The sequence below is a fragment of the Peromyscus maniculatus genome, chromosome 5, assembly GCF_049852395.1.
Source record: "Peromyscus maniculatus bairdii isolate BWxNUB_F1_BW_parent chromosome 5, HU_Pman_BW_mat_3.1, whole genome shotgun sequence".
Taxonomy (NCBI): domain Eukaryota; kingdom Metazoa; phylum Chordata; class Mammalia; order Rodentia; family Cricetidae; genus Peromyscus; species Peromyscus maniculatus.
Window position 1 is genome coordinate 33,999,073 of NC_134856.1, and position 22,837 is coordinate 34,021,909.

Below are 22,837 nucleotides of genomic sequence, written 5' to 3' on the forward strand. Positions count from 1 at the left end.
AGGAAGCTAAACTGGTAAGCTTAGTTTTCTCAAACTCACCAGTTAGTTCATTCACACTCATGGGAGAGAAAGTTACTAAAAACAGGGCAGGAGGTCCCTCCTCTTGGGATTGGAACAGCAGAAGGACATAGCCTTACACTAGCTATTGATTTTTATATTGTAGCTCAGGAGCCTATTTCTAAGCTTAAGGGAGGTATTTAACATTAGGAGAATACTTGTATATCATACATAGAAGCCTATGTCCAATCCCTAGTATAGCAAAAATAAAGGAAAGAAAAGAAACCATTGACTTGGGGAGGATGTATTGGGTGCATTGACAGTGCTTTATGGGGATGAGAACAATAGGTCAGTCAGTAAAGTGCTTGAAATTCAAGCATGAGAACCTGAATTCAATCCTGACACTCATGTAAAAGTCTAAGTGTGGCAGAGGACATCTATAAGAAGGCTAGGAGACAGGGATAGGAATGTCCCTAGGGCTTGCTAGCTTGCCAGTCTAGCAGGAACAGCTAATCTGGGTTCATTGAGAGACTTCATTTGAAAATTTAAGGTAGAGAACAATACAGGAGTACATCTAATGTCAACCTCTACCACACACACACTTATACATACACACACTTATACATGCATACACTTGCACACAACACACACAAAAAAAGCCATGTAGGAACTCTCAGAAGAGTCATTTATATAGCCAGCATTTGTTAAACATTTACTGTGCATGAAATATTACCCAGACCTTACCCTTTTGCTAATGGAGGAACATGAGGGGCAAGTATGCTTATTACCCAGTTAGTGATTTAAGGGATATAAATCAGCTGAGGGCATCAATACTGATAGGAAGTACCAAATAAAAACATATGCTATGAATACAAAATATAGTCAGACTTGGGGTTATGTGTTAAGTGTCAAGCTCAATATAAGCTTTGAAAGGACTGTGGGTAAGGATTAGCAGGTGCAAGTATGGTCCTTGCTGAGGGAGTTCTTAGTGAGTGAGAGAAGCAAGAACACAAGTAACACTCTACAATTTTGTTGGAATAAAGCATTAGCTAGGAGAAGACTTATTTGAAGCAATAGGTTGAGGCCAGATAAAATGTGGGTGGTGCCAAAATACAGAATTTGGATTTCCAAATATTCAAAGTCTGTCTTCCCTGAGATGCAGGTAGCCATCTTCAATGCATTAAAACCTCATTTCCTGTTTGTCAGTCCTGAGTATATGGCATCTGTGTTAGTTACTTTTCTGTTGCTGTGCTAAAACCCCGTGATCAAAAGTTATTTACAGAAGAATTTAATTTTACTTATGGTTCCAGGGAGATAAAAGTTCATCATGGCAGGAAGGTGTGATAGCAAGCAGCAGGAATGTGATCAGGACCAGGAAGCTAAGAGATCTCATCTTCAACCACAGACATGAAGCAGAGAGAGAAGCAGAAGTAGGGCTAGTCTAAAATCTCTCAAAACCCACCCTCAGTGATGTACCCCTCAGCAAGGCTGTACTACCTCTCCAAACAGCATTACCAATTGGTGAGCAAATTTTCAAATGCCTATGTGAGGGCATTCCTCATTCAAACCACCACACCTTTGTCAAGTCTGAGTTTTTGATGCTCTTTATCAATCCAAAATTATTGGTGATACTAACCCAGGTTCCTTAATTAGCATAAGCCATCACCCCCAAGGACTATTTTGGCTTTGTCCCATGCTCCATGTAAGGTTACCAAATTGTTCTCTAGTGCCAGGATTCCATTTACAACTTCTCCGCTAAGGGGGCCAAGCCTTTTTGAATTGGTTGTTTTGCACCAAACCCCAAGGTTATGGCCTAAGGCATTGATTGGCTCTTGTACTCCTTAAATTGAGTATATAATATTTGATAGGATTCTTCAAGTTTGGGATGTGATCCCAAACCTTGACAAAATGGGCATTAGTATTTTTCCCATGCCTCTAATATATGTGTTTGTGCTGTGATGATGATCTAGCTAGCACCTCAATAAATTGGTCAATTAAATTATACCAAACCTTTGCACCATCATTTCAGAGACCTGTCATCATATCAAGGAGGTTCTGTATCACCCAGAATTGTGTTCCAACAGTACTGCTGTGTTTTGTTAGCATGCTTCTGGGTGTTCATTTGGTTAGAAAGCCCTTTATTTCTTTGATTGTCCAACAGCATGAGAAGTTTCACTTCAGGTTAGCTGTGAAAGCCATCAATGGCTACTTGTGTGCCTGTTAGTAAATCATTTAAAGTCCCTAAGCCTCAGTTTCTCTTTCTGTGAAATATGGATTGATGATACCTGCTTCAAACATTTGTTATAAGATTAATCACTAACGCTTTGAAAAGAAAAGAATCTTGATGACAGACAAATGCAGATTTACATACTAGCTCCATCAGCACTTGTATTAGTCACTGGTTGTATGAGAGCCTCATTTCCCAGTCAATAAAATGGCAGGGGTAATTCTAAGACACCTTTTACTGATGTCTTACATTAGAATTGTGTGTGTGTGTATGCTACATTCCAAACACACATCCCTTAGTGATGGGTTACACTTACTAGACACAGCCAAATATGATTAATGACACCTTAGAAATACCACCCTAAATGATGGACTATAAAACTAACCCACCTGAAATGTTATGTTCCACCAGAGACAAGGCTGACTATGGGAACAGAAGAGTACTTATCCCTCCAGATGACACTATTGCATTGACATGGTGGTGCTTATTGACATGGATGTATTTAAGAAGTAGTAAGAACAGAAGCACTGTGAGGAGCTGGTCACAGAGTGGCTCTTCACTATGGGCTCTCATCTCATCAAACAAGGATAATTCCTTAGTCTTTGATGTAAAAAAAAACCTACAGAAAGCCAATAAATTAATATACAATGGAAAATATCAAATTGGAATGCTTGAAGATTAGTATTTTAGGACATAAAGATATACTTCATGTCCCATGATTTAGGAAATGAAATGCAACCATACATACATGGTGGATGGATGATTGTTTGGGTAGATGGATGGATGGTTGGGGACTCTGGCTTTATCAGAAATAGATGACCTTGAACAAGGTAATTAAACATTCTGGGAAGCTGTCTCTTCTCTGTAAAATAAAGATCATAAAAGCAGCTGCCTAGTTGTAAGAATGAAATGTTAATGCAAGTTAAACACTCAGGTCAGGACCTAGCACTTAATGAAAGCCCCCAATGAATGCGAGCTGTTATTATGAGGATCTGCATAATTATTCCTTGTGTTTGGTACTCTCTAGCCCCAGATACCTAAGCTGCAGCTTCTAAGACATCTGTGTTCTCTGTGTTTTTCAGGGCAACAGGTCCTGGGCTTGGTAGAGAACCAGAGTGACTGGTATCTTGGAAATCTCTGGAAAAATCACCGTCCATGGCCAGCCCTTGGAAGGGGCTACAACACAGGTAAATCATGGCAATGTGGGTGGGGGACCACAGAGAGTGATGCATAGACTCATTGTCCTTTCCTAAAAGAAAGGAGATGTGCAGCAGCATAGAGGAGGACACCTGATTTCCTGATTTCATCAGAGCACAGGTCATACACACATGACATCTCCAGTTATATTTCTTCATGTCATGCTGCAAGCAATAAAGCAGTTGAGCTGTGGAAGTATGGCAGTCTTTCCAGAAGGCTCCTCTGCTGGTTGTAATGCTGAGAGCCTATTGAATTTTTTATCAATTTGACCTGTAATTTCTTTGACTATTGATACAAATAAGATATCATTCTGGAGGAATAAATTCAATATTCAATCCCTTAATTGAGCAGATGTTGTCTTATATATTGTATGTGCACTTTAGATCTACAGGGATCCGCACTTGCAATACGTATCAATCTTTATCTTTCTGCAGTCTTCCATGTATAGATGAGGAAAGCAGCAGGAACTCATATTTCCTCTGACTGTTCTTATCTTTAAAATGTCCATGTACAGCCTACCCAGCAAGTGGCAGGAGAAAAGATAGACATATTTGGAAATTGGTAGTTCTAGGTACTGCATTCCTCAAATCAAGTAATTTCTTCTACTTTGTTACTAAAACACACCTTGCAGCTTCTCTTTTGTTTCTGTCTCTGTTATTGATAGTCACTTGTGCAGCCATTCTTTATTCAATAGCTATCTGGATTCTAAGTACCTTAGATTCAGTCCGTGGCTTCAGGGAATAAATAAGTAAAGAAAGTAGAACCCCCTTTTATTTTCTCCCCCAGTGCAGTTCTTCTCAATGTCTATCTCCAAAATGCCCCTGGATCCTTCTCTTTCTTCCATACTCATTGCCATTGAGGTGATCCTTATTTTCAAAGGATGTACTCACTATTTTTTTAATCATGATTAGAACTTGGGGCTCAAGAATTTCAGGTCTTGTTGTAACAGCCCCCAAATCATAACACAGAAACTTATTATTAGTTATGAATATTTGGTCCTGCCTTATGATTGTCCCACTAGCTCTTACAACTTAACCTGTTTCTCTTCATCTACATTTTGCCTCAAGGCTTTTTACCTTTCTTCCATTCTGTATATCCTACTTTTCCTGTTTCTTCCATGGCTGGCTGGCTGGTAGCTGCCTGACTGGCCCTGGGTATCTCCCTCTTTTTCTCCCTTGTTCTCTCTTCTCTTGAGCTAGATTCCACTTCTTACTGATTCTCTCTGCCTGTCAGCCCTACCTGTCCCTCCTCTGCCTAGCTATTGGCCATTTAGCTTTTTATTAGACCAATCGGGTGCCTTAGGCAGGCAAAACAACACATTTTTATATTTTTAAACAAATACAGCATAATAAAATATAACACACCTTTATGTAGTTAAAGTAATATCCACAACATAAATGTAACATGTCTTTCCATATAGTTAAAGAAATATTCCACAACAAGGTACCAAAATGGGCTTGTACTTTTTGAGAACATCAGCTATGCTGAGTTGGGACAGATGTCTAGGAACTACTCCACCTGAAGATGCTGCTCTAGACAGATCCTAGAGTCTGACCTTAGACTCTAGAGGGAAAAAAAACTAGAAAATCAACCCTGAACCTGATGATACGACTCCACAGAAGTCAGAGTTGAACATGGGGCCCCAGTATCCAAAGGGAAAAGGATGTGATCCATGCTTCTGAAGGTGGATGTTCAGAAATAGGCCCTATTGAATTGCAGTTTGACCTCTAGTTGCCTTGACTATTGATACAAACCTGAACTCAATACTCAGAGTGGTGGTTAAAGCTGGAAGAAGACATGGAAAGGCCAGCATCAGTGTCTGAACAGCCAGATGCCCAGCCAGGGAGCCTATGTTGAAGGCCATCCTTGCAGAAGAGTGAAATTCCACTGCTGACATTTGCCAGGGCATCAGGACTACTATGCTCCATTTGCCTCCTAGGCATAACAAAGGTTGTAGCTAGAGTTATTTATGCCCATCAGTCCATCACAGACCCAGAGCTTGTCCTTTCTTGCTGAACTGGGAATTACCCTGTAGTTGCTAGATAGTAAAGGAATCTGAGGACTCTCTGAGACAATGAGGGATGGGGAAGTGGAGATAAGGAGGACCAGAGCAGCATGTATGAAAGTATTTCCGAATTTCAATAATGGGCAAGACAGCACCTCTTCTTGCCTGGTGGATGTTAGTCAGATACTGAAGTAGGTGCTAACGGGTTAATATCATAGAATCCTCATGCTATGTTTATCTGTCTGTACTTGAAAAAAATTAATGCTTAGAGATTTCAAGGGTGCAATCCTAACTAAGGAAGCCTGCAAGGTTAGCTACTGACCTTTCTAGCTCAAACTTGAATGGCTTCATGATCAAATACTTTATGTTTGGATTTGGTTTTAAATTTTTTAGTCAGAGGCTCAGTACATACCCCAGGCCAGCCTAGAATTTGCTATATCCCAGACTGTCCTTAAACTCATAGTACTCCTGCCTCTACCTCCAAGTTCTGACATTGCAGGTATGTGCTGCCATACCTAACACAAATACTCTTAAAATGAAGTATACTGGACTCTGCCCTTAAAGAGTCCAGTGAGTCTGTGGACAAGTCAAGACTGCACTATAGGAAGCCTTTGGATATTTCTGATGCACAACTTCCAAAGTCCTTAATAGAATATATTGTCTCTCTTCCAGCAAGAAAACTGAGACACCCCCCTGTATGTGTGTGTGCACATACATACTCCCAGATTCATGTGTATAGAGGCCAAAAATCAACATCCAGTGTTGTGCCTTCCACTTTGTCTTTTGAGGCAGGGTTTCTTATTAGGACCCAGGGCTTAATGATTAGGCTAGGCTGCCTGGTCTGCAAACTCCAATAATCTGCCTGTCTGCCTCCCCAGAGCTGAGAATACAAATATGCACATGCACGCACACACACACACACACACACACACACACACACACACACACACACACACACATGCATGGCTTTTTACATGGACCTAACTCAGTACCTAACTTGGGTCCTCAGGCTTGCAAGGCGAGCACTTTTTTTTTTTTTTTTTTTTTTTTTTTTGAGCCATCTCCACAGATGCATGAGCACTGTTTTCTTAATGCATTTGAGGTTGGACTGTGTATGATTTCACAGTGGGCCAATGAGAAGGCTTCATGCATTTAGCTTTGGGAAGCAAAAACATCCAGATTTTCATGGTTGCCCAGGCTTTCAAAGAGACATAGATACCTCTCTATTTTTGGTTGAGAAAGGGAAGTATCAGTTGAAGCCTATTGTGCAGACTTCCTGTTTTTCAAGGCCTATGCTAATAGAAAATGTCACATAGAGATAAACTACAGCACATTGAGGATGCAGTATCAGGTCATGGATATCTTCATTAAACAAAAGCACCTGTCACCAATATAGATTTGCAAGAAGAAAAGTGTAGTAGAGCCATGGATAATAATTATTATGGCAAGGATGGCATGTTCTTCCCACCCTTCCATATACTGTTTCATAGCATGATAGTAAACAAGTGTATTAACCACCTTCAATATGTATTACTATGTTGAGACAGTAAGTTTACCCCTGCCTGAAAGGTCATGAAAGGCCAGGGAAGGTAGAAAAAAGCCCTGTGAGATGTGACAGATCTCTTTCAATAAGCTATGACACCAAGTGATCATTTAAAAGGATTTGTACATCATCAAGATGCCATGGCTTTCCCCATGAGGACTTGATTTTATGACCAAGGAGTGTGCCACACATCAGCAGATGAGACATACAGTGTTTGGGGAATTTTGAAGACTCTGATGGAAGAAAATGATCACTCTGAATTCCAGCCATCTCCAGTCTTCCATGAGGCTCCTCCAATAAAGCATCCTGTGGATGTTACTGGCAAACTCCAGCACATTAGGGTTGGAACCACAGCTTGACCACTGAGTCTTACTATAGGCTTGGCCACTCAACTTAGCCAACTTGGTTAGCTTTCTGCCTTGTCAGGTAGGAAAATAGTACCCTCATGTCGTGAAGACCAACTGCTTAGGAAGAAACTTATTTAAGAGCATAGCCTGGTAAGCACTCAGTTCATTCTAGTCTTGTTTTTATACACATATGCACCTTTTCCCACTATCTGGAAAATCTTAGCTTTTAGTGCTATAGTTCAAAGGAGAGATCAAATATTTTAGTGCCTATATCAATTTCCCAACTCTATTTCATTCTTAAAATCTCAAAAAACAAACCATGAGATGCTTGATCTGCAAGATCTGCCTCCTAGGCCTGCCTTTTGCAAAGCTTCCTCAGCATTGTGAGCCCAGACTCCCTTGTCTTGATAATCTTGGGTTGGAATCTGGACAACTTTGTGAGGGTGTCACTGTAAGTACCTGTAAGCCAGAATATTTTAGGGACTTGATTTGGCTCCATTTTTCCCCTCAGAAACTTTCTTACTCTCAAGGCAGTACTATTCAGCCACATGCACCTGCTTCACACAGGACCCCTTCCCATGCACCAAAGGATGGGTCATCTTCTCGTGTTGGTTGATTCCTAGGGTTATCTTCCAATGGAAATATTCTCCTTGAAAGATCCAGCTATGCTTCCACTTCCTTCATCTCTTTGTTTGTTTCCTTCTCAATCTGCTTTCACAAAGCACAGAGGGCCTTAAGAGATGTGGAGATGTTTGAGGCAGTGTCTCAACACAGTAGCCTGGGCTGGCCCAGAACTTACTGTGTAGTCCAGGATGGCCTCAAGCTTGCCAGCAATGTCCTTGCCTCAACTTTCCTCTTCTGAGTGCTGCAGTTACTGGTGTCAGCACCACACCTGACTCATTGTGGAGCTTATTACAACTCATTTCCATGCTTATGTCTCACTGAGCTGGAGCACCTGAGATGACCAGGCAATTCCCAGAACAGAGCTCTTGCCAGTAACTGTTCAGGTAGATTTAAAGGCACCTTCTGTATCCAGAGACAGAAGGTCCTCAACTACTCTGTCTATGCATAACCTCCTGGATGCAAGAAGATGACATTCACTCAGTATTCAGCTGTTAAGGGGAAAAACAAACAGGTTTTGACAGGCTCATTAAAATTTATCTCACTTCTGTTTATATGCTGATGGGTGACTATCTTAAAAAGCAAACAGCAGCATAGGGGGTTAGGGGAGATGAAAACACTTGGATGAGAGTGGGGAAAGGAAAGGCAGACAGGGAGGATATTACGTAGTATGTTCAAGTTCAACAGGGATTTATTTGTGCAACATCACAGAGGATCCAAGAAGAAGCTGTGTTTTCCTAAGATGAAGGACATGTTAGTTAGAGGATGTGTGTTTAAAAACAATTGAAAAGTAAAATACGTTTTGTTCCTTTCCTGAATTAAGCCAGAGACAGGCAGATGGAGGCCTGGCTCTCTGGGGAGAGAGAGAACTTCTCCAGGAAACCTCCTAACCCTCAGAATAAGAAAACTGGGGCATTCAAGGGCTGACTCACCTCTGAGACTGGAGCAAGCCCTGGAATAGAAAGAAATGGAAAGTATTATGCAATAAGTTAGACAGTACATGGTACATTCCGTGGCACGGAGTCAGAAAGACAAACCAGCTGGTAACTTGCCAAATAACTGAAACAAACAGCTTAATGGGATCAGCAGATACATAGGTATCACCTGACACTTACCTCTACTTCCAATGTCCGGCATTTCAAAATTTGGGCATGTCTCTTCATTTCTTCTTATCTCTCCTATTAATCTCCATACTTGGAAGAAATATTGTAATTGGATGATTTCTATAATAATTAACACCCAGAGAAAGTAGGCTTATATGAAATTCACTCACTCATTCATTCAGCATAAGTGTGGCAGCAGCAGCAACCAAATGATATGGTCAGGAGCTTCTTTGCCTGTATTCAAGACTAGAGCAAACTTTACCATTATGTGAAGTACAGATATGGCTAGCCATCCAGATGCCATGAGTGGGCACTGGCATGTGTGAGAAATTTTTATCCTTCAAAAGTCATGAACACTCTTGGCAAAATATCAAATGACAGGGAGTCCTGTGAGCCCTTCATTTGGATTTTAAACTCAGTGTCTGTCAAAGCCATCAGTTAATAACCAATTTAAACTTAATAAGCCATAAGAGTTTCAGGCTTCAATATTTAGAACAACTACATGCAATCATAAACGTGAATGTCCATTCTCCTTGGGACTTGGCAGGTGAAGGCCTCTTTAGGACCTAGGAGTCGGTAATGTTGTTGATGTCCAACAATGTTACGTCAGTGCAAAGCCATAGTGGTCCCATAATCTATCTTGAGATCATTGTGAATGTAATGCCCCCTACTTCCAAGTTATGTACAGCCAGCTGGAATCACACTTAGCAGTGCCATCACACAACTGCTTCTGTCTACTTAAACTTTATGAGTCTGTGACCTTTCCCATAGCTTGTCTACTCTGCCTCATAAAGCAGAGCCTTCTCTGGCCTCAGTTCTCCCTGTGGGTTATTATGGAATATATACGCCCCTTATCTTTCTACCTGGCCACCCCTCAAATATCTAAGTGAGAACATAAGGAGCCACACCCTTCTCTATTGCTTCGATCACTCAGTCACTCCTGCATATCACAGCCTGTTCTGTGAGCCCCAGTTCTTTACTCTGTGAAACGCACCTGGTTCTAGCACTTGCCAAGAACTGTTGTGCCTAGTACAAGGGGAGTTGCACAGAACCCAAGCAATCGCTGCATCTGCCCATGACTCATTGAATAGCTTTGGGCAAATTCCTTCTGCTGGCTTTCCTTTTCTAATAAGACTCACAGGGTTTCTGGAAGAATTGCATGAAAGGGAAACACAGTGAACACTGGATAAATGATGCCCAAGACTCCTGGTACAGCAGTTTGGAGTGAGGGATGGGAATCTCACATGCCATCAGAGTTACTTGGCAGATTAGCAGTGAGGGGGGTAGCTCTGCAAATCTGTAGTCTGGATGCTAAATTCAGTTCAGCCCTTTCCATCAGATTGGGGGAGGGTGAAACAATAGTTTCCCTCCTGACTCTTGGGAAAACCTGATTGTACCCAACACCCCCTTTCCCTTTGATTCTCAGTTTATGTCTTGTCCCTAAGCCAAGTTTTCATCTCTAGGCTGTGGCTCCTGTGATGGAATGCCCTCCCATAGGCCCATTTTTTTAAATTCCTGCTCATTAGGGAGTGGCACTACTTGACAGAGATTAGGAGGTATGTCCTAGTTGGAGAAAGTGTGTCACTGGGGGTGGGCTTTGGAGTTTCAAATGCTCAAGCCAGGACCAATGTGGTTCTTTCTTCCTGCTGTCTACTGATCTGGATGTAGAACTATCAGCTACCTCTCAAGCACCATGTCTGTCTTCATGTTGCCATGCTTCCCATCATGCTGATAATGGACTAAGCCTCTGAATGTAAGCAAGTACCAATTAAATGCTTTCTTTTTATGAGTTGCCATGGTCATGGCATTTCTTCACAGCAATAGAGCACTGACTAAAACAGCTGTAAATGCTGTGCAAAGCACCCATCATTGGGCCCAGAGCACTTAACCACCACATTTTCAAAACTTCAGCATCATTAGGTCTTATGAAACACTTTAGTGAGCAGCCTAACAAGTGAGAGCCTCCTCGCCCCAGACCTCACAGGAGGCCCCTAATTAAAATCAGCCACTAAAGAGTTTCTGTAGCTGCACATTGTAATGATATCTTGATGAGCAAAAGCCACTGTTCCTGAAGTTCACCATTGCTTCCCCAGGACCATGACCTCTGAGAGTATGCATTTAACTCAAGGCTTTCTGAGTCTGGCCTTCAGTGCAACCCACCCCCAGCCCCAATTCTTATATCCTGAACTATTTTTTTTTTTAATACTTGATTCCATTTTCTGGAAAATTCTGGCCTCAGAGTCTTATGTTTTCCTATCTTTTTGCTAAGTAAATTACAAGGCTGCCACCTGCTGAACAGAAAGGTGAAACAAGAAGAAACAAAATGCAAAAACAAGACTCATCCAGCTGAGTTGGGCCTTCAGTCTCAGATACAGAGGCATGAGAGCATCTGTGGGCCTGGAGCACAGGTGCTGTCCCATCCTCCAGGCTTCTGCATTAGTCCTTGTATAGCCTGATAGAGAATAGCCAGGTCACTTCTCTATACCCTCTGTTTTCCACTGTGAGTTAAGAATACTAAATGATGTCCTGGTACATTCATACTGCTGTATAATACCATGAACAACAGGAATGTATTTCTCTTCATTCAGAGGCCAGGATGTCAGATACAGGCAGATTCAACACCTGGCCAGGGCTGCTGTCTGGTTTGTGCCTAGCACCTTCTACCTGTATCCTCCCTGAAAAAAAAAAAAAGGATGAAGGAGTTCTTCTATTTTCTATTTACATCCTGACTACCTCCCAAAGACTTCAGTAATCACTTGGGTGGTTGGAGTTTCAACTTCTGAATTTGGAGACAAAAACATTCAGACTGTAGCCAATATATTCCTGAAAGAAAGGCAGTATTCCTGATAATGCTGAGAAATATGTGAGAGGATATAGGTACCATGGAGCTGTATGACATACACAGCTTGTTTTCTACATCTGAAACAGAGTCCTGCGTTCTCATCAAATCCTTCGTTAGCAACAGGTTACCCACATGCTTTCTTGCAATTGTATAGCAGCAGCATTCCCAAACTGCATTTTATTATAACAAAATAGCATACTTTGTTTTGTGATGGTGTTTATTAACCACAGGCAGTGTGTTGTACAGCACATTCCTAGAATATATTCATCCTGCATAGGAGAAAGTTTACTCATTGAGAATCATCCTTTCTTGACCCCTACTCCAATACAAAAAACAAAACAAAAAAACCTAAAGGGTGTACTGGCCATCTTCCCATCTTTGTTTGGTAGTTCAGAATCTATGGTGGTGGGAATATTCACACCATGGGAATCAGTAAACACCACAAATCATTACCACCACCACCACCACCACCACCCCCCCCCCCGGAAGCCAGTTGGTAAACAGTGAACTGTGAAATCCCTCTGCCCCTCACATGCCTGACAAAGCTGTCTGCAGTTTCTTGGTCATTCTTGACTTTTGATTTTCCATGTAGGCAATTATCTGCTTCCATTGGTATCTGCATCTTCTTATGGTATATGCTCTATTTATTTAAAAATAAAATAGTGAATATCTTTCTACATTCATTTAGTATATGAACAGGTATCTTTCTAACACTGCATTGTTTTTCCATTTGATGACAATAATTTATTTCTCATTAGCTGGTAGTACTGTTTTTCCTAAGTTTTCCCCATCCCAATTATAGTCAATAATGTATAAATTCCTTTATTAGCCATGTTTGTTTGGTTGTATATTGATATACAATAGTTTTTAATAGAAGACACTTCTGTATCAAATGTTATGAAAAATTTAATTTTATACCACTTCACAATTAAATGGGTATATTATATGTAAATACTCACCCCTTAGATTTGACACTTCCTTGTTTGCTGTCTGTGTTAGGTACATGGTCTCTTTATTGCAAAAGAAGCAGTATTTTTTGCAGAAAAACTGTTAATAGGAAGCCAGCCTCAGCTTTTTTAGCTCAGAGAGATTACCTCCAATAGTAAAGGCTAGGCCTCTGAAGTTATGGGCCATTGACCAAAGGCTAAGGAAAGCAGAACCTATGCTGGCCTGAGTAACCAACCATACCTGGCTCAGCATTTCAGTTAACCTGGAATAGCAGTAACAAGTGGCGTGGCCTTTCCTGAAAACATTGCTGTCTTACCCTGCTGACCCACGCAAAGTCAGGCAATCTCCATGATGCCAGTGTTATCTCAAGAACAGGAGCTGGGACCCAACATGCAGACACCATGCAGTGGGTGGTAAGAAGAAATGGTATGATCCAGAAGCTCCCTCTCATGGAGAGAATTGTCAGCAGTCCTTCGGTACATGGTTTTCACAGATCACAGAGATATATCTATGATAGGATGAGGTATCTGATTTCTTTGGGGCCTTCCAAGTTCATGGCACTAATCTCTTAGATTTGATGCATGCTTTCATGTGCATTAGCTCATCTAATCCCCATTTTAAAGAGGAGTTCATGGAGGCTCAGTGAGGTTAATTGGTTTCATACATTAGCAGAACTGATAAATAACAGGGCCCAGGGCTTAAGCCTTCCTTCTAAGCGCTTAGGCTGTCAGTGCATAGCAATGGTTGGTAGATTGGTTTTATAGCTCTGGAAATTTGTCCAGCCCCATCCCCCCATAAACTAGGTTAGATAACTATGGACTCTTGTCTGTCTGTTTGTTTGTTTGTTTGTTTGATATAGGGTTTCTCTGTATAAAAGCCCCTGGCTATCCTGGAACTTGCTTTGTAAACCAGGCTGTCCTTGAAGTCACAGAGATCTGCCTTCCTCTGTCTCCAAAGTGTTGGAATTAAAGGTGTGCCTCACCATGCCTGGCACTGATATGGACTGTTTTAGTAGTATTACACCATCTTCTAAATTACAACAATACCTGGCCATTATGGCTATATATGGAAATCGCCTGGGGAGATTTAAATCATATCCTCTAATTTGCAACTCCTTTAGTAGTTTCCAATCATAGCAGGTGATTCCTATTTACTAAACAGACATGAGCCACCCTTTTGTTCTAGAACCTCATTTTAAAGACAGCACCATTCTTTCCACTTCACCCTTTTCTTTATTACCTCCACCCTTGTGGTAGTTTGAATGAGAATGTCCCACATAGGCTCAGGTGTTTGAATACTCAGTCCTTGTTAGTGCTATTGTTTGAGCAGGTTTAGTGTGGCCTTGCTGGAGGAAGTATGTCAGTAAGAGACAGCTTTGAGATTTAAAAAATTCGAGTCATCCCCAGTGCTTTTTCTCTGCTTTGTTCTTGTGGTTCAAGATTTGAGCTCTTAGCATATGGTTCCTGACACCATGCCTGCAGTGATGCCTCCCCACTTTAACAGACTCTTATTCCTCTGGAACCCTAAGCCAAATAAACCCTTCTGTCTATAAGTTGCCTTGGGTCATAGTGGTTTATCACAGTGGTCGGAAGAAACTAATAAAGCCCTCTTTTGCTGTTACTGGGTTCTTGGGCTTCACAGCTGCTTGAATTTGTGGACACTCATTTAGCAGAGATTATTGATAATTAACAGTGCACAGTATCCCTCACCTTTTAAGGTGCTGGGGACACTTATGTGAAAAGAGAAGACAGGCCACAGACTGCCAAGGCTGTCAAGAAAGATATGTAGTTACAAAGAGTTAGAATGTGTAAGTGGGAAAACCCTGCAGGATATATAGCAAGGAACCAGCAGAAGGCCTTTCTGTCCCTCTTGTTGTGCCCAACCCATTCTCCTGTGCTTCTTCATGGCTCACAGAATCCAACTTAAAATGCGGGTGACTTCATAAAGAGAGGAAGATCAGCCTCCTGTTTATAGGGCATACAGTGAGCTGTTCCCTGTCATCCACTTTATACTAAACAGCAGTTCTTGTCCCCCTAAGCCCTCCCTCCACTCCTGCATCTCACCACAGTGGGTCAGATGTATTTGAATCAAAATGGCTGGGCAGATCCTGAATTTGTTCTTGGGTCCCTGAGGGATTGCTTCAAGTGAAGGGAATCTCAGCAAAGGCAATTATCCAAGAGAAATACCCATCTCTCACCCTGCATGGCTGCTCTACCAAGGAAGGCTTTGCTTATTGAACCCATGTTTTTATTAAACCCAGTCTGGTAGAGATAGACTCAGCTATTTCCTGGCCCCAATACAAAAGAAATAGGAAACAAACAGAGCCCATTGTCTGAAGCCTAGGATCAAGCTGGGGTGACCAGGAAAATACACCTTAAAACATTTACCACTATGCTCCAAGATGATTTCCTGTCTCTTAGTGAATATTTGACTCTCTGCAGCAGAAGTTGGGCAAAAATGACCCATTTTGTGTCCTGAAACCGATAGATTTTGCATTTTTTAGATTGCTGGGGACAGGGGAAGGTGAATAAAATAATCCACTTAGTGACACATGGAAGTTATATGAAATTCAAATGTCAGTGTCCATTAATAAAACTCCTACCGCATCATTGATTTTCTGTTTGTCCATGGCTGTTTGGGGGTCATGGTGACAGAACATGAGAAGTGCCAGTTTCTACCCTGTGATTTCCAAAGCCAAAATTATCTACTTTATAGCCCTTTAAGAACAAGAGTGTCCAACAACAACAGTTTACAGCAGAGCAGAAACAATGGGATCTGGAAGAACTGAGTTAAGATCCTGTCTGTGTCACTTATTTTTCCCCATCTGATAAATGGGAATAATAGCCCAGTGTTAATAGGTTGCTATGAGGTCTAACTAAGCTGCTGTAAATGTAACATAAAAACCTACTGATGTAGAACCAGTATCGATTATCAGTAAATATCAGGTACCTCCTTCCCATTAATTATGTACAGTTTCCTATGGAGTCAAAAAATAATGAAATAGCAAGGGGCTAATGGTACTCTTGATTGGAGAGATGTACACATGAGATACAGAGTAAAGGAGCAAGAATGGTATACCCAGGACATCTTGCTCTTATTTAACCCTTCATTACCTTCTGTGTGCAGTAGGTCCTGGCAGATGGACACCTGTCAGTCAGTACCTTTGAATGAGACGGTGCATTTTCACCCCTAAGTCCCATAAGAGTTGGTACAGCCATCAAATCCTGTTCTGTGGACATAGAAAATTAAACCAAAGTACCATGCTCTTCCATGCATTCTTACATAGGATTTCTGTGCCTATGTGATCTGAAAATGCAGATCATGTGGAACCAAGTGGCACAGATTGGTGTCAATATCCGGCATTTAAGGGCTGCTAGACCTTTCTGCAACACAAATGAGGGAAATGCATAAAACCCAAGTGTTTCTGCAGTCATTCATAATGGACACTAGCATTTCAAAACCCGTGTACTGATGGTTTGAGAATGAGAAGGAAATGCTGGCAGGCTCTTGAAATGGTGTGAATGAGAGAAAAATTCCAAAGTAGAAATATGGTCTAGGGAAAGGAGCCAGTGGTAAGGAGCAGCTGAGTGTACAAGTCTGTGGGGAAAGGGACATAAGGATGATTGAAAGAAACATGGGCCAGGAAGCCTACGCATAGACAGAATCTAGCCATGGATGCTAATATGGCTGGACAATTGCATGATGGGAATGATATGGGCATGAGGAAGACTTCATGTCAGATGTGAGAAGCAACCAGAGATCAGATGAGACTATGCCTTCTGGATCCCTTCTAGCTCATCCCATGTTCACTTGGATGAAGTTTCTGGTTCTTTGCTTTGTTTTCAAAGCTTATTTCTCTCTTCCATAATCTCTGGATTTATTTTATAGGGTTTAGTTGATGATACAATGGCAGGCCATTCCTATTGTAGCTAATAACCTGTCCAGAGATTCTTTTATACTGGCGTTTCATTAAGTAGAGTGGATTACCTTAGCCATAAATGGTTTAACAGTGGCCATCTGTCTTCACATAGGGCAAATATAAAGGTTCATCTTCATTATCAACTTGATGGGATATGGAATCACCTAGAAAATACACCTCTGAGTGTATTTGTAAGAATGTTTCCAGAAGTGTTTGATTAACCTGACTGTAGGCAGCACATCTCAAACGCCTGAAGATCCAGTCTGTATAGGAAGGAAAAAGCAAGCTGAGTACCAGCATTCATCTCTTTCTGTTTGCTAAATGTAAACACATCGTGACTGACCAGCTCACATTCCTCTGTCATGCCTTCCCTGCCATGATGCATTATACTCTCTTAACCCATATGTAGCAGGAATCTTAAAAGTTCTTATTAATAAAATCAAACCTGAGGCCAGTTATTGGTGTGAATACTGGAAGGTCAGAGAGACAGAACAAGCCACAGCTATCTCACTTTGCCAATTCCTCAGCTAGTCCTGTTTCCTTAGACTGGAAGCTTCTGTGTCCTCATCCCAATGGCTCTCAGCTGAACTGCTGCTTAAAAGCCTGAATTCTTAACCAGCCAAATGCTTAACCAGGCCAAATGCTTCTAGTTTCTGGTCCTCACGCCTTATATATCTTTCTGCTTTCTACCATCACTCCCTAGTATTAAAGGCTTGCTTTCTGGGATTAAAGGTGTGAGTCACCATGCATGGCTGTTTCCAATGTGGCCTTGAACTCACAGAGATCCCAGATGGATTTCTGCCTCTGGAATGCTAGGATTAAAGGCGTGTGCTATCACTGCCTAACTAGTGGCTTTTCTGTTCTCTGACCCCAGATAAGTTTATTAAGGTACACAATATTTTGGGGAACACAATACCACCACACCCATGAACCCAAATAAACCCTTCCTCCCAGAAGCTTCTTTTTGTGAGGTACAAAGAAAAGTGCCTAATGCAACAGGAAAGGAATGCACAAAGGACCTGTATTGTATACTCTTACCAGCATCTTCCATGCATGTTGAATGACTCTGTACCTTAGCCTATGCTAGTATTTTTTCATATTTTATCTCCTTAATCCCCAATGTAAGGAGTCTTACAGAGTTTATTCAAAATTCCTACTGCTTTACACATTGGTAGTGGAGCCACAACTGGCCCATAGAGCTTTTTGTGGCTCCTAACTGGTGCTGATGTATGACATTTGTTGAGGTTTTCATTATCACTTGAGAGGGAGCCAAGATGGGAAGAGAAAGTAATAGTATATTATGATTACTACCTAAAGCAGTTGACCAGAATCTATGATAGATGACAATAGGGACAGGCCTCTATGTGAAAGTGACATTTCAGCCAAGACCTAATGAACAACCTGGAACTAACCATACATAGAACCTGGAGACAAGAACAAAGTGGCTTGATGCTGATATTAAGTTGGCCTAGACTGGAACTGGAAACCAGAGGAATCAGTTGAGATAAGATGGAGGAGTTTTATAGGACTTCTTGGAATGTGACAGAATGATTACAGACCCTTGCATTTTATTCTACAACAGTGGCGAGGATCATACCTGGCTGAGACTTTCAATCATCTTTGTTACTTTACAACTTAATGAGAACATTGAGCAATTACTTCCTATTAATTAGTCCTTATTCAGTGGCAACTTTGCACGACCCTTCTCTTCCATTTCAATAAGATTTTTATTAACATGCATCTCTGTGCTTGACTTGCTATACATTCTGAGAAGCAATTCCTTACCATACACATTTCTTCTCTCTCCAAATGTTCCTGCCATTGTAGGACTTTGAGACACACACACACACACATCTCTATCAATATATCTTAGAGAAATAAGTTGCTTTTTTTTTTCAATTGCCCTACCCCAGCTTCCTGTGGCTCCTTCTGACACAAAGGACAGTGGTCCTGATGACCCTGGTGTGGAGCTGAGGAGCAGAGGAGTCAGTTGAGATAAGACAAAGTTTATCTGTCTTACTCCCGGCTCCTTCCTCTCTTGGGAATTATCAACAACAAATGGACTCAGATTCTTTATTTACTTAAAGATATCTTTGGTTTGTGGTCAGTATCAGCAGAAGTAGAATATCCCTAGGGACAAGCTTGTCTTCAAGGATTAAGGCTGTATTGTCCCACATTGCACAGATGAGAGCAGAGACAGAGAGAATAAGTCACTTCCCCAAGTCATCTAGCAAGGAGGTTGCAGAGATCTGATTCATACCCATGTCTCTCACAATGCCCATGTTTTTCCCAGAACCCTCTGCTTAGACCTGAGTTCGTTCTGAGAAAACTTCCTAATAGCAAAGTTTGTGAGACTTTTCATCATGTGGGAAAAGGGTGGTCATTGAATTGAAGATTTGATTTTGACATGTGGCCTCTTTTGTCATGGCTGAAGGCAAGGGCCAGATTGACAGCTGCCAAGCTTCTTTCACCCAAGTTCTGCTTCATCAAAAGTCCAGAGGATTTTTGGTTTTAAGCATTGTGCATCACTGCACATTTAACTGTTTGTGTGCAAATGGTCTTTGAGCCTTTATTGAGTAACACAAGGCAGGGCCCTGGCTTGTTTGGAACTCATTCCTTTAGTTAAGTCATTCAGAAGCATCCTCTGAGTTTGCCTGCTTTGCCTGTTATAGACATTGATGTGTGGAAATGACCTCATCTGTACCCTGGAGAATTGGGCATCTCAGGGTGGAGACACTTGTAAAGGAATGATAAGGGAAAGAGATGAATCTTGCCGTTGATTGGCATTTGGGTGGAGAATAAGTGCACAGGTGAGTAGAGAATTTGCTGGGAGGGATCTGAGGCTCTCAAAAGATAAAACTAGTAAGAATACAGGAGCAGAGAGAGCAGAGGGCATGCACAAGAAAGAGCCAAGCAAATACTGGGTGAGTGTAAAAATAGGCTTCACTGGACTATATCTCAGGGTTCTGTAGTGTAGCTAGAGTTTTCCTGCCTGGCCCACAGTCAGGACAAATCTTTGTCACCCGCCAGTACCACAGCTGCTCAGACCCAACCAAGTAAACACAGAGACTTATATTGCTTACAAACTGTATGGCCGTGGCAGGCTTCTTGCTAACTGTTCTTATATCTTAAATTAATCCATTTCTATAAATCTATACTTTGCCACGTGGCTTGTGGCTTACCGGCATCTTCACATGCTGCTTGTCAGGGTGGCGGCTGGCAATGTCTCCCTCCGCCTTCCTGTTCATTTATTTCTCTTCTCTGTTAGTCCCACCTATATTTCCTGCCTGGCTACTGGCCAATCAGTGTTTTATTTATTGACCATTCAGAGCAACGTGACATACAGACCATCCCACAGAACAGCCATCTCAGACACCTGCACTCAGTCCCGTGGTCCTAATCATCCTCTATGCGGACCTGCTGGGTAAAGCCACGAGGAACCCGAGAACAGGCTCCCACAGGACATACAGAACATCCCACAGCAGGGCAGGGGTTAGGGGGAGTGGGAGGAGGAAGGACAGGACAGGGCTGATATGTAAAATTAAATATATTATAAAATTTAAATAAATAAATTAAATTTAAAAAAAAGCTATACCCTGTGATCTCTAAATGTATTTTCTTCTTTCATAAAATGTTGATTGGCCAAAATAAAAACAATAAAAGTATTCTGCAGATCTTGATGAAAGGCCTTTGCCAGACTCCAAATTCTTCATATTCGTAGCCCTGTCACAATCTTTCTTTAAATATATTTTATGTGTATCAGTGTTTTGACATGTGTGTATGTGTACCACATGTGTGCCGGTGCCCACAAAGGTGAGAAGAGGGAATTGGATCCCTTAGACTGGACTGGGGTTGCAGATGGTTGTGAGCTACCATGTGGGTGTTGGGAACTGAACTGGTATCCTCTGAAAGAGCAGCCAGTGCTCTTATCTACTGAGCAGTTGCCCTAGACCACCCTGTCACAATCATACTGAAGATGCTCTGCCCAGTGATTTGAAGAGAAGGATAAAGGTACTTCCCAAAAGGAGCACTTCCTGTGGCTTGAGTTGGGCACTTAACATTCCTGCCTAGACTGTACCTTTCTTTCTCAGTTAACCAATTTTTCAATGCAGTGGCAAACACCTGAGGCAATCAACTTATAAACAGAGAAGGTTTGGTTTTGCCTCATAATTTCATAGATTCTGGACCATGAGCATTTTGACCAATGACTATAGGGAAGCAGTACATCTTAGTAAAACACTCCATTTCCTGGCTAGGAAACAAAAGAGAACAGTTATAGAGTAAAGATCACACAACAACATTTAATACTGTACCCCCAATAATGTAAAGACCTCCTAACAGGCCCTTCCTCATAAAGGTTTTACCATCTCCCATTAGTGCCAAACAAATCAAATCTATTGACACTGGGCCTTTTAGGGACATTCAGACACAGTCCTTAGTACTCTATCTTAGAACCCATTGTATTCTTTATCTCTGAATACCAGTTAGCTAACCTGTAGAAGCCACCCAGTCAGCTTTTACTGAACGAATAAATATGTGAGAAAAGGACCAGAAGCTGCTGAGGGATGGTCTGTGTGTCAAATTGCTCTGATTGTTCAATAAATAAAACACTGATTGGCCAGTGGCCAGGCAGGAAGTATAGGCAGGACTAACAGAGAGGAGAATTAAGGGAACAGGAAGGGAAAAGGAGTCGCTGCCAGCCGCCACCTTGACAAGCAGCATGAAAAGATGCCGGTAAGCCACGAGCCACGTGGCAAGGTATAGCTTTATGGGAATGGATTACTTTAAACTATAAGAACAGTTAGCAAGAAGGCTGCCACGGCCATACAGTTTGTAAGCAATGTAAGTCTCTGTGTTTACTTGGTTGGGTCTGAGCAGCTGTGGGACTGGCAGGTGACAAAGATTTGTCCTGACTGTGGGCAAGGCAGGAAAACTCTAGCTACAAGCAGCCTTTTGTAGGGTTTGAACATTTGCTATACCTTTTCCCATCCATACTTAATACAAAAAAAGAAAGAGAGAGAGAGAGAGAGAGAGAGAGAGAGAGAGAGAGAGGGAGGGAGGGAGGGAGGGAGGGAGGGAGGGAGGGAGGGAGGGAGGGAGGGAGGGAGGGAGGGAGGAAGAAAGAAAGAAAGAAAGAAAAGAAAGAAAGAAAGAAAGAAAGAAAGAAAGAAAGAAAGAAAGAAAGAAAGAAAGAAAGAAAGAAAGAAAGAAAGAAAGAAAGAAAGAAAGAAAGAAAGAAAGAAACCAGCAAAAGTAAATAGAGGGTGTTAGGTAAGATTTTGCCTCACACTCTCAAGCATTCTCTCTCTTAAATGTTCCCTCTCTCTATCTCTGTCTCTCTGCCTACCCCCCTCAGCTTTTAGGAAACAGAAAAAAAGAAAAGAAGTAAAAGTAGACCACAGAATCCTTTAGTTTTATAATCAAAAGTGATTCCCTGGTAAAAATCAGCAGGGATCTTAAACTGAGTAGTTTTTAATATACTCACCTTCATTATTGGGTCAGGTTTATCATAAGCACCCCCAGTACTTCAAAGCAGAAGGAAGGAAAGCTATTATTGTGAGGGTCACATTCATAAATGTTTCAAGTAAGAGTCCATGTGCCCTCAGAGCTTCCCATGAAGCATCTGCTTGGTGTACATGGGCATTTTCATTGGTCTGACCTGCAAAGCCACAAGAACCACCAGAGGACTTAGGAACAAGTCATCATTAGGTGGTGATGGGGAAGTGCAGGCAGAAGCCAAGGAGGACTAATCAAAGGGAAACACAATAGCATCCAAATTCCTGGTAAATAAACACCTTTGTGGCTCCCTATCCATATGTTATGTCAAATACTTTGTTTATCCCACCATCTTCACAACTTGTTTGACTGTGTTTCCTATACTAACATCCTACACTGAATTAAGGAATAAGTTTTATCCAAATCCCGCTGTGAACTGGTCTTGTCTATTGGAATTATGTAGCCACTTGGGAACCTCTGTTTCTCCCCTTGAATCAAGGAAGCCTGTGGTCTGATTTACCAAGCCCATCTTAGGCTGATTTTTTTCATTTAATTTAATCATGAAAGCAGGCTGCAAAGAAAGAAACTAAGA

The 22,837-nt window shown here is 41.6% G+C and overlaps 1 protein-coding gene across 9 annotated transcripts in view; it reads left to right on the forward strand.

Moving 5' to 3' along the window:
- Window positions 1-22,837, forward strand: part of Large1 (LARGE xylosyl- and glucuronyltransferase 1) — a 513,859-nt gene that overhangs the window by 408,856 nt on the left and 82,166 nt on the right. For all 9 annotated transcript variants that reach the window (XR_013051265.1, XM_042277521.2, XM_042277520.2 and 6 more), the window contains one exon: window positions 3,307-3,411. Coding sequence is in view for 8 of the 9 variants with exons in the window: in XM_042277521.2 (XP_042133455.1) it covers window positions 3,307-3,411 (105 nt within the window). In the remaining variant the exon portion in view is untranslated. The remainder of the gene's footprint in view (window positions 1-3,306; window positions 3,412-22,837) is intronic.